The 12,476-nt window shown below is 40.8% G+C and overlaps 1 protein-coding gene and 2 long non-coding RNA genes across 9 annotated transcripts in view; 2 read left to right on the top strand and 1 right to left on the bottom strand.

Annotated features, from left to right (window-relative positions):
• LOC126078206 (uncharacterized) overlaps positions 1 to 12,445 on the top strand; it is a 191,356-nt gene extending 178,911 nt beyond the window's left edge. Inside the window, exon 3 of the long non-coding RNA XR_007517996.1 lies at positions 12,351 to 12,445. This is a non-coding gene — a long non-coding RNA (uncharacterized LOC126078206). The remainder of the gene's footprint in view (positions 1 to 12,350) is intronic.
• Positions 1 to 12,476, bottom strand: part of LOC126073164 (patr class I histocompatibility antigen, A-126 alpha chain-like) — a 374,107-nt gene that overhangs the window by 81,048 nt on the left and 280,583 nt on the right. For 3 of the 7 annotated variants that reach the window (XM_049879959.1, XM_049880361.1, XM_049880450.1), the window contains exon 8: positions 10,708 to 11,137. The exons of 3 other annotated variants lie outside the window; for them this stretch is intronic. In XM_049879959.1, the coding sequence (XP_049735916.1) occupies positions 11,133 to 11,137 (5 nt within the window). In that variant the 3' untranslated portion in view covers positions 10,708 to 11,132. Of the gene's footprint in view, positions 1 to 10,707; positions 11,138 to 11,305; positions 11,354 to 11,496; positions 11,530 to 12,476 lie in introns of those variants that run through there. One more of the 7 variants, XM_049880528.1, reaches the window with a different exon arrangement.
• LOC126078246 (uncharacterized) overlaps positions 1 to 12,476 on the top strand; it is a 562,403-nt gene that overhangs the window by 271,292 nt on the left and 278,635 nt on the right. The gene's annotated exons all lie outside the window — the stretch shown is intronic.

Raw genomic sequence — 12,476 nt, 5'->3', positions numbered from 1 at the left:
ACTATTACTAAGCTATCGAATCCCCTTGGTGAGCCACAAGCATCTGATTTGCATAGTCCCACCCAGGTATTTGAAGGACGTTTCAAGACTATGGTTAGAAGGGCCATATTAATTTGTTACTACATTTTTTCTCCTTAATTTCTTTTTTTGATATTGTGTGTTCTCAGTATTGGAATGAATACTTAGTAATTGAATGTATTTGAATTTTTGGTTAGTGATATAGATTCTGAGAAATGTGATCTGGCAGTGCAATGCCAATGAGGCTACTGGCACAGTGGCACCACTGTTCTGTGGCATGAAGGTATGCCAATGAGAGCTATATAAATAATTCATTGCAGGTGCCTTTCCATTAAGTTATACGGGGAAAATCTGGTTTTCCAAATATGACACAAAAACCAAATCAAGCCCATCAGGGCTCTTTAACTATCACACAGGAAAGCAATATTATGCTTGCGAGCCTTGCCTTGCAGAAATTAATCTTTCCTAGATTACTGTTTGTTGCTTTTTATGGTTCCAGAATTGTCTATGCTATAGTAGTTACCATGTTGTTATTGTCGTTAGGTGCCATCGAGTTGGTTCCTACTCATAGCTACCCTATGTACAACATAATGAAACACTGCCCGATCCTGCATCATCTTCACAACCATTGTTATGCTCGAGCCCATTGTTGCAGCCACTGTGTCAATCCATCTCGCTGAGGGTCTTCCTCTTCTTCGCTGCCCTTCCACTTTGCCAAATATGATGTCCTTCTCTAGGGATTGATCCCTCATGTCCAAAGTATGTGAGACCAAGTCTCGTCACCCTCATTTCTAAGGAGGTTTCTGGCTCTACTTCTTCCAAGACAGATTTTTTTGTTCTTTTGGCAGTCCATGGTATATAAAATATTCTTTGCCAGCACCACAATTCAAAGGCGTCAATTCTTCTTTGGTCTCCCTTATCCAACATCTAGCTTTTGCATTACATGAGGCAACTGAAAATGCCATGGCTTGGGTCAGGTGCAGCTTAGTCTTCAAGGTGACATTTTTGCTTTTCAACACTTTTAAAGAGGTCTTTTGCAGCAGATTTATCTAATGCAATGTGTCTTTTGATTTCTTGACTGTTGCTTCCATGGGTGTGGATTGGGGATTCAAGTAAAATGAAATCCTTTACAACTTCAATCTTTTCTTCATTTATCATGATGTTGCTTATTGGTCTAGTTGTGAGGATTTTTATTTTCTTTATATTGGAGTGTAATCCATACTGAAGTCTGTGGTCTATGGTCTTCATCAGTATGTGGTTCAAGTCCTCTTCACTTCCAGCAAGCAAAGTTGTGTCATCTGCATAATTCAGGTTGTTAATGAATCTTCCTCCAATCCTGATGCCCCGTTCTTCTTTATATAGTCCAGCTTCTTGGATTATTTGCTCAGCATACATTTTGAATAAGTATGGTGAAAGAATACAACTTGACACACACCTTGCCTGACTTTAAACCACACAGTATCCCCTGTTCTGTTCAAACTAGTGCCCCTTGATCTATGTACAGGTTCCTCATGAGGACAATTAGGCATTCTGGAGTTCCCATTCTTCCCATTCTTATCCATAATTTGTTATGATCCACAGAGTTGAATGCCACTGCATAGTCAGTAAAACACAGATAAACATCTTTCTGGTATTCTCTGCTTTCTGCCAGGATCCATCTGACATCAGCAATGATATCCTTGGTTCTACGTCCTCTTCTGAATCTGGCTTGAATTTCTGGCAGTTTCCTGTCGATACACTGCTGCAGTCGCTTTTGAATGATCTTCTGCAAGATTTCATTTGCACGTGATATTAATGAAATTGTGCGATTGTTTTCGCATTTGGTTAGATCTCCTTTCTTGGGAATAGGCAAAAATATGGATCTCGTCCAGTCGGATGGCCAGGTAGCTGTCTTCCAAATTTGTTGGTATAGATGATTGAGCACTTCCAGCACTGCATCCATTTGTTGAAACAACTCAATTGGTATTCTGTCAATTCCTGGAGACTTGTTTTTTGCTAATGCCTTCAGTGCAGCTTGGATTTCTTCCTTCAGTACCATCAGTTCCTGATCATATGCTACCTCCTGAAATGGTTGAATGTTGACTAATTCTTTTTGGTACAGCGCATCTATGTATTCCTTCCATCTTCTTTTGATGCTTCTTGCATCATTTAGTATTTTCCCTTTAGAATCCTTCGCTATTGCAACTCTGGGCTTGAATTTTTTCTTCAGTTCCTTCAACTTGAGAAATGCTGAGCATGTTGCTTACTTTTGGTTTTCTATCTCCAGGCCTTTGCACATGTCATCAAAATACTTTACTTTGTCTTCTCCAGCCACCCTTTGAAATCTTCTGTTCAGCTCTTTTACTTCATCTTTTCTTCCTTTTCCTTTAGCTACCCAACGTTCAAGGGCAAGTTTCAGAGTCTCTTCTAACATCCATTTTGGTCTTTTTTTTCTATTCTGTCTTTTCAATGACCTCTTGCTTTCTTCATGTATGATGTCATTCCACAACTCGTCTCGTCTTCGAACGTTAGTGTTACATATGTCAAATCTATTTTTGAGATGGTCTCTAAATTCAGATGAGATATACTCAAGGTCACATTTTGGCTCTTGTGGACTTGCTCTGATTTTCTTCAGTTTCAGCTTGAACTTGCATGTGGGCAATTGATGGTCTGTTCTGCAATCAGCCCTGGCCTGGTTCTCAGTGATGATACTGAGGTTTTCCATTGTCTCTTTCCACAGATGTAGTCTATTTGATTCCTGTGTATCCATTTGGTGAGGTCCATGAGTATAGTTGCTATTTATGTTGTTGAAAAAATGTATTTGCAATGAAGAAATCATTGGTCTTGCCAGATTCTGTCATGCAATCTCCAGCATCATTTCTATCACCAAGGCTGTATTTTTCAACTAACGATTCTTCTTTGTTCCCAACTTTCTCATTCCAATTACCAGTAATTACCAGTGCATCCTGATTGCATGTTTGTCAATTTCAGACTGCAGAAATTGGAAAAAAAATTCAGTTTCTTCTTCTTTGGCCTTAGTGATTGGTAAATAAATTTGAATAATAGTTGTATTAACTGATGTTCCTTCTAAGCCTATGGATATTATCCATAACTGGCAGTGTTGTACTTCAGAATAGATCTTCAAATGTTCTTTTTGACAGTGAATGCCACACCATTCCTCTTCAAGCTGTCATTCCCAGCCTAGTAGACCATATGATTCTCTGATTCAAAATAGCCAGTACCAGTCCACATCAGTGCACTAATACCTAGGATATGGATGTTTATGTGTTCCATTTCACTTTTGGCTATTTCCAATTTTCCTAGATTCATACTTCCTACATTCCACGTTCCGATTATTAAAGGATGTTTGCAGCTGTTTCTTCTCATTTTGAGTCATGCCACATCAGAAAATGAAGGTCCCAAAAGGTTGACTCCATCCACATTATTAAGGTCGACTCTACTTTGAGGAGGCAGTTCTTCCCCAGTCATCTTTTGAGTGCCTTCCAACCTGAGGGGCTCATCTTCTGGCAGTATATCAGGCAATGTTTCTCTGCTACCCATAAGGTTTGCACTGGCTAATTCTTTTCAGAAGTAGACCATTGGGTCCTTCTTCCGAGTCTGTCTTCATCTGGAAGCTCAGCTACAACCTGTCCCCCGTGGGTGACCCTGCTGGTGTTTGAATACTGGTGGCATAGCTATCAGCATCACAGCAACATGCAAGCCCCCACAGTATGACAAACTAACAGACACTTGGGGGTTATTAGTTACATGATTTTCAAATATTTTCTCCCAGTCTGGGAGTTGTATGTTGACTTTTTTGATGGCATACTTTGAAGCATAAAGTTTTTTAGTTTTCAGGAACTCGAATTTATCTATTTTTTCTTTTATTAATAGTGCTTTTGGTATCATATCTAAGAAACCATTGCCTAATCCAAGGTTATGAAGCTTTATGCCTATGTTTTCTTCTAAGGGTTTTATAGTTTTAGCTCTTACAATTAGATCTTTGTTCCATTTTGAGATAATTCTGTAAAAGCCCTACTTGATTCTTTTCCATGTGGATATCCAGTTTTCCCATAATCATTTGTTGAAAAGAATATTCTTTCTCCCATTGAATTCTCTTGGCACTGAAATACAAATGATTGTAAATCTGAGGGTTAATTTCTGGACTCTCAGTCCTATTTCATTGATGTATATGTTTGCCCTTATGCCACTATTACACTGTCTTGCTTACTGTAACTTTGTAGTAAGTTTTCTAATCAGAAAGTTTTTTAGCCATTTTGTGTCCTTTCAATTTCTGTGTGATTTTTAAGATCAAAATGTCAATTTCTGCAAATTGAGAAATGCATGTCAATGGAGGTTGCATTGAATACATACATCAATTTGGGGAGTGTTGCCATCAGAATAATATTCAGTCTTCTGATCCAAGAGCATTGGATGTCTTATTTTTAAGTCTTTCTTAATTTCCAGCTACAGACTTTGTTCTTAAAGTTTTTGTGGTATAGGTTTTGCACTTCTTTTGTCAAATTTATTCCTATTTTATTCTTTTGTGATGTTATTGTAAATAGAATTGTTTTCTTAATATCATTTCAAAATTGTTTATTCCAAGTGTATAGAAATACAATAGATTTTTAATGTATTAGTATTTTATCCTGCAAAACTGCTGGTCTTGTTTATTTTCTTTTTAGTGGATTCCTTGGGATTTTGTATATACAAGATCATGTCATCTGCAAATGGAGATAATATTAGTCTTTCTTTCCAATATGATGCTCTTTATTTCATTGTCTTGCCTAATTGCTTTTGCTAGAACCTCCAGTACAATGTGGAATAGAAATGGTGAGAGCGGACATTGTGTTTGTTCCTGAAGTTAGAAAGAAAGCATTTAATCACTCACCAATGACGAGTATGATGGCATATGTGAGTTTTTTGAAGATGCCCTTTATCGTGGTAAGGGAGTATACCTCTATTTTTGGTTTGTTGAGTGTTTTAATTATGTTGAGTGTTTTAATCATGAAAGGGTGCTGGATTGTGTCAGATGGTTTTTCTATGTCTCTTGAGAAGATGATGTAATTTTTGTTTTTTATTCTGTTGATAGGATGTATCACATTAATTAGTGTTGGGTGTTATACTAATCTTACATTCCTGGGATATATCCCACTTAATGATAGTGTAAAACTATTTTTATATATTGATGAATTTGGTTTGCTAGCATTTTGTTGAGGATTTTCTTTTCTTGTGATATCTTCCTCTGGCTTTTATATCAAAATAATACCGGCCTAGTAAAATGAGTCGAGAAGCATTACCTCCTCTTCTATTTTTTGGACTAGTTTGTGAAGAATTGGTATTAATTATTTCAATGTTTGATAGCATTATTTAGTGAAGTCCTTTGAGCCTGGGCTATTACATGGGAAGTTTCTTATTTTTTTTAATTGTTAATTCAATTTCTTTACTTGTTGTTGTTCTACTTAGACTCTCTATTTACTCAAGTCTGATTCGGTAGTTTAGGTCTTCATAGGAATTTGTTTATTCTAGGCTATCTAATCTTTTGCCACACAATTGTTCAGAGTGTTGTTGTTCGGTGCCATCAAGTCAGTTCTGACTCATAGCAACCCTACGTACAACAGAATGAAACAGTGCCTGGTCCTATGCCATCCTCACAATCGTTGCTATGCTTGAGCCCATCATTCCATACACTGTGTCATTCCATCTTGTTGAGGGTCTACTTCTCTTTGGTTGGCCCTCTACTTTACCAAGCATGATGTTCTTCTCCAGGGACTGGTCCCTCCTGATAACATTTCCAAGTCTAACACCGTCATTTCTGAGGAGCATTCTGGCTGTACTTCTTCCAAGGCAGATCTGTGCAGTACTTCTGGCAGTCCATGGTATATTCAATATTCTTTGCCTACACCATAATTCAAAGGCATTCTTTTTTGGTCTTCTTCATTCATTGTCCAGCTTTCATATGCATATGAGGTGACTGAAAATACCATGGTGTGGGTCAGGTGCACCTTTGTCCTCAAAGTGACATCTTTGCTTTCTACCACTTTAAAGACCTCATACAATTCCCTTATGATCATTTTTATTTCTGAATAAATTTTACAAATCCTTTTTATTTCTTTCATTCCAGATTTTAGTAATTTCAGTTTTCCTTTTCCCTTGGCAAGTCTTGCTCAAGTTTTGTCATTTTTTTCTTTTTATTCTTTTCAAAGAACCAAATTGTGTTTTTTTTTCTGTAGTGTTTTTCCATGCTCCATTTCATGAATTTCCACTCTAATTTTTATCATTTCCTTCCTTCTGCTTCCTTTAGGTTTAGTTTGCTCTTTTTTTTTTCCCCAATGTCTTAAAGGAGTTCAATGGAATCCTGTAAGTTTTCGTATGTTGTGTCTTCATTTTCATTCACGTCACAGTATTCTCTAATTTCTGTTTTGATTTCTTCTTTGACCCAGTGGTTATTTAAGAGTATGTTGTTTCATTTTCACATATATGTAAATTTCACAAGCTTCTTTCTGTTAGTTATTTATAATTACATCACATTGTGGTTGGAGAACATAATTTGTATTATTTCTATTCTTTTCAATTTATTAGGGCATGTTTTATGGCATAGCATATGTTCTTTTCTGGAGAATGTTCCATGTGCACTTGAGAAGAATTCATATTCTGCAGTTATTGGGTGGAGTGTTCCATAGATGTCCCTTATGTAGAGTTGGTTTATAGGGTTGTTCTAGTCTTCTAACCTTGATCAACGATAAGACTTTGTCGATCTTCTGTCAGTTGTTCTATCCATTGAAAATGGAATACTGAAGTCTTCAACTATTATTGTTGTATTGTCCATTTCTTCCTTCATTTTTATGTTTTTTCTTTAGTCTATTTTGATGTTGTTTTTAGGTGCATATACATTTATAATTCTTACATCCTTCTGATAAAGTGACTCTTTGAACATTATAAAATCTCCCTCTTCAACTGTAGTAAGATTTTTTATTTTAGAGTCTATTTTCTCTGATATTAGTATAGCCACTAGGACCTTCTTGTGGTTGCTGTTTCCACAATATATTATATTCCATTCTTTTACTTTCAATCAATTTGTACCTTTGAATATAAGATGTGTCTGCTGTAGACAGCATATAGTTGGAGTTTGTTTTGTGTTTGTGTATAAGTGTCTGCGTGTGGTCAGATTATCTTGCTTTTTGATTACATTGTTTAATGTATATGTAATGGTTGCTATAAGCTGTAATGAAAGCCAGGTTTGTTTTTTCTTTTTTGGTTATTTTTGAGAATTTCACTTGTATGTCTATCTCAGATTTTGAAACTGAGACAGCCTGTGATTCCCACCCCACCACCTCAAAAAGTCTCCTTCCAGGGTCTTTCCCATTTTTGTGGACATCAGAACCATCTTTTGATGTCCTCCTTGACTCCTCTCTTTCTCTCATATTCCAAATGCAATCCATTAGGAAGTCCTGAAAGTTCAACCTATATCAAGAATGCCATCATGTTCCACTATTTCCACTGCTCACACCCAGGTTTAAGTGACCAATATCTATAGCTGGAATAGTACCCAAATTTCTCGGTTTTCCCTATTGCCTTGCTTGCCCCTCTCAACTCTATTCTCACCACAGCAGCCAGAGTGATTCTTTTTTTTTTTTTTTAATAACTTTTATTAAACTTCAAGTGAACGTTTACAAATCCAATCAGTCTGTCACATATAAGTTTACATACATCTCACTCCCTACTCCCACTTACTCTCCCCTTCTTGAGTCAGCCCTTTCAGTCTCTCCTTTCTTGACAATTTTGCCTGCTTCCCTCTCTCTCTATCCTCCCATCCCCCCTCCAGACAAGAGTTGCCAACACAATCTCAAGTGTCCACCTGATATAATTAGCTCACTCTTCATCAGCATCTGTCTCCCACCCGCTGACCAGTCCCTTTCATGTCTGATGAGTTGTCTTCGGGGATGGTTCTTGTCCTGTGTCAACAGAAGGTCTGGGGAGCATGGCCGCCGGGATTCCTCTAGTCTCAGTCAGACCATTAAGTTTGGTCTTTTTATGAGAATTTGGGGTCTGCATCCCACTGATCTCCTGCTCCCTCAGGGGTCCTCTGCTGTGCTCCCTGTCAGGGCAGTCATTGATTGTGGCCGGGCACCAACTAGTTCTTCTGGTCTCAGGATGATGTAGGTCTCTGGTTCATGTGGCCCTTTCTGTCTCTTGGGCTCTTAGTTGTCGTGTGGCCTTGGTGTTCTTCATTTTCCTTTGCTCCAGGTGGGTTGAGACCAATTGCTGCATCTTAGATGGCCGCTTGTTAGCATTTAAGACCCCAGACCCCACATTTCAAAGTGGGATGCAGAATGATTTCATAATAGAATTATTTTGCCAATTGACTTAGAAGTCCCCACAAACCATGTTCCCCAGACCCCCGCGCTTGCTCCGCTGACCTTTGAAGCATTCATTTTATCCCTGAAACTTCTTTGCTTTTGGTCCAGTCCAACTGAGCTGACCTTCCATGTATTGAGTGTTGTCTTTCCCTTCACCTAAAGCAGTTCTTATCTACTGATTAATCAATAAAAAACCCTCTCCCACCCTCCCTCCCTCCCCCCTCGTAACCACAAAAGTATGTGTTCTTCTCAGGTTTACTATTTCTCAAGATCTCATAATAGTGGTCTTATACAATATTTGTCCTTTTGCCTCTGACTGATTTCGCTCAGCATAATGCCTTCCAGGTTCCTCCATGTTATGAAATGTTTCACAGATTCGTCACTGTTCTTTATCGATGCGTAGTATTCCATTGTGTGAATATACCACAATTTATTTACCCATTCATCCGTTGATGGACACCTTGGTTGCTTCCAACTTTTTGCTATTGTAAACAGAGCTGCAATAAACATGGGTGTGCATATATCTGTTTGTATGAAGGCTCTTGTATCTCTAGGGTATATTCCTAGGAGTGGGATTTCTGGGTTGTATGGTAGTTCTATTTCTAACTGTTTAAGATAACGCCAGATAGATTTCCAAAGTGGTTGTACCATTTGACATTCCCACCAGCAGTGTATGAGAGTTCCAATCTCTCTGCAGCCTCTCCAACATTTATTATTTTGTGTTTTTTGGATTAATGCCAGCCTTGCTGGTGTGACAGAGTGATTCTTTTAGAAGAGAAGTTGTACCATGTTTCTCTTTTGCTCAAAACTGTCTTGTCACTCATCTTACCCGAGGAAAAGCCAAAAATTCTTCCAAATCCTCAAGGCCTACATGGTCTGGTTGTACCTCTGACTTCATCTCAATGACTCTGCTGCAGCCATATTGGCCTCCTTGCTACTTCCAGAACACAGACAGCCTCCTGCCCTAATGTGTCTGCACTGAATATTCCCCCAGCATGGAAAGAACTTCCTCAGACATGGTCATGGCTAATTGTGTCATGTCCTTCAAATTTTCCCTCAAAGCTCACCTTCTCAAACAGACCCACACTGATTACCCGACTATAGCAGTCGTCTTCTCTCTCCCCATACATCCACACTCTGGGTCCCTTTCCCCACTGCACTTACTGCCTTCTAATGTAAACATTTTCCTTATTTCTATGCTCATAGTCGATAGCTTGTCTCTCTCCACTAGAACACATGATCCACAAGGCTGACAATTTTTGTGTTTTTAGCTCACTTATGTTTCCCAGATGCAAAAATCGTGTTATGTAGTCAACACTCAACAAATATCAGTAGAGTAATGATTTTGTAGTATACAGCACCTCCCTATTCTAAAGACAGTGACCTTATCAATGTAACCTCAGACCAAATGCTGTTTTGTGGCAGCTACAGCACGACATCCAGTCACACTGATGTTAATGCTGCCTGAACTTTTCTCACAAGGGCTGCTCTCCTCCCTCCCTTCCTCGGCCACCCCCCTGCTCACTACAGCACACAAGTTCATTTCCATCTTCAGAAAGGAACAATCCCAGGCTTAGGGGCCCTCTTTTCCAATCAACTGTGAATGTAAATGAGAGTCTGCTTTAGATAGCCATCTGTTTGGAAGGAGCCAGCACTAGGATTCTAGTGCTAAGAGCAGGGAGAGAGGGTAGGTGAGCAGAAGATGGAAACACAACAGGAATTTCTCAAGATGTAAAACTACCAGATCCCTCTCCTCTGCTAATTCCAGAGGTTGGGGGAAAATGCAAAGAATAATCCAGGACAGTCCTAGAAGGAGGCAAAGAGGTGGGGTAGTCTGAAAATTCATTTCTCGATACCACAGAGACTCCCGGGCACAGAGGCCACCCTGGGCCTTGTGGGAATAACGACAGGAAAACAACTCCCCGTGCTTTCAGTGATGGGGATACCCAGAGGAGGATGGGACCAAGAACAAGCTCTCATGTACGAGAACAGACATAAACCTCTACAACAAACAAGGCACAAAAATAACCACACAATAATAATGGCTGAAGCTTAGGCCTGGACTGAACCCAGGCTGACTAGCCATACAAAGTCATAGCTGTCCAGCATCCTGGAGACAGGACAAGGCCCAGGTGATATCTGAGTCCCTGTGATCACAGGTCCTGGTGGGACAAGGTTCTACTAAGGGGACAAGGACAATAGGGCAGTGAGGATGACCCAGCTAAGAGGTAACCATGTCAATGCCAACAAAGTACTGAGCATCAAAGGGGCAAAGGCCCCATCCACGCTGAGCTACTCCATGGTCTTCTTTTCTTCTGCCTGCAACAGACTCAACACAGCAAACACAGGATTCTGGAAGGTTATCAAGACTTTTTGTATTGCCTGTTAAATTTTCAGAATTTTCGTTTCCTTTAATTAACCCATCAACCACACTTCATTGCAAGATTTTGAAAAAACAAATTAATATCCAGACTCTCATTTTCAAAAGGGAAGTGAGATACTGCCTCTCAGAGCAACAAGAAGTTACAACAGGGATGGGGACCTCCCAGCCCTGTCATGATGGAATAGAAATGCTGATCAGTGAATAGACACAGGTCAGTGTAGGGAGGGGGTCCTCTTCGGTCGGTGGGGCTAGTCTCCTATGTCTTCATCTTGTGCTGACAGAAATACAGACACATTCAGACTCCAGAAAGAGAAGTCAGGATTCTTGAATTTGCAAAGGGGGAGGGGGGTGAACAGATCTTGTATCACTCAGTCCCACACAAGGCAGCTTTCTCATGCTACAGAAGAAAGAAATCACAAACATATCTGGGTCAGTCACTGTTAAGTGTTGATATACTGAATAGCCCACCACATGCTCAAAATGTCCAAATACAAAGAATACCCATAGCCAAGTTGTGTTCCCACTGCTCCAACCCCTTCCCCATGTCAGGCCCCCAGGGTCTCACCTTTACAAGCCATGAGAGACACATCAGAGCCCTGGGCACAGTTGTTACCTGGAGAAATAAAAAACAGGATCTGGTCAGAGGCCACAGGAGGAGGGGAGGCTAAAGGAGGAATTACGGGGTGGGGCTACCCATGGGGTCCCATCTACACTATCCCAAGGGTCTCAGGGAATTACATTCCTCCTTATACGTACTTGCGGCCTGAGCATATTTCCCTCCTTTTCCACCTGTGGGAAGAAAACATCCTTTGAGAGACTGAAAGGAGTGAGAACCATAAGGTTCTTGAAGAGTCAACTATTTGTGGACCTCTGAACTGTGACTACAGACCCAGGACAGGATCAGAAAACAAGAATAGAAGAGATGTGCTGGGACTGGACCCATCACCATCCTAGAGCTCTGTCCTCAGCAGGGACCTTCCCCTCTGACCTGTGACTGCGGGGATCAGGTCCCCATCACCAGAATCAAGGTGAAAAAAATCTATCTTCACGTTCACGTGTGCTTTACAAAAGAATAAGCGTTAGCACAAAAGGCCCCAGGCTGGGTACGTGCAGTGTGTGGATGGTGCTTCACATGAGGGGCAGAAGGCAGGCAAACTCCTATCTGGGGTTTGAAACTTGCAGTGGTACAAGAAAATTCAGGCCCCACCCTATCTCTACCTGAGCTCTTCTTCCTGCAGATCAGAGCTCCAGCCACCACAGCTACAATGACCACAAGGAATACCAGGCCAGCAATGATTCCCATGATGATGGCGGGGGACTGAGAACGGGACTCTGGAAAGGGAGGGGAAAGTGAGAGGCCGTGACCCTGCTGCTGTGCCCACAGGGACCCCTGATTCGCCGAGAAGGAGCTACCTCTTTGCCTCCCCCACTTACCCCATCTCAGGGTGAGAGGCTTGGGCAGCCCCTCATGCTGCACATGGCATGTGTATCTCTGTTCCTTTCCAGAGGGCACCACCATGGCTGCCCACTTCTGGAAGGTTCCGTCCCCTGCAGGCCTGGTCTCCACAAGGTCCATGTCCTGGGTCTGGTCCTCTCCGTCCCGCTTCCAGGTCAGGGTGATCTCCGCAGGGTAGAAGCCCAGGGCCCAGCACCTCAGCGTGGCCTCACGGTCAGAGATGGGGTGGTGGGTTATGTGTGCTTTGGGGGGGTCTGAGGGAATGAGTCAGAAAATTCAG

The sequence above is a fragment of the Elephas maximus genome, chromosome 1 (genome assembly GCF_024166365.1).
Source record: "Elephas maximus indicus isolate mEleMax1 chromosome 1, mEleMax1 primary haplotype, whole genome shotgun sequence".
Taxonomy (NCBI): Eukaryota; Metazoa; Chordata; class Mammalia; order Proboscidea; family Elephantidae; genus Elephas; species Elephas maximus.
Note: the sequence above shows the minus strand (reverse complement) of the source record. Positions and strands in the feature narration are given on the sequence as shown.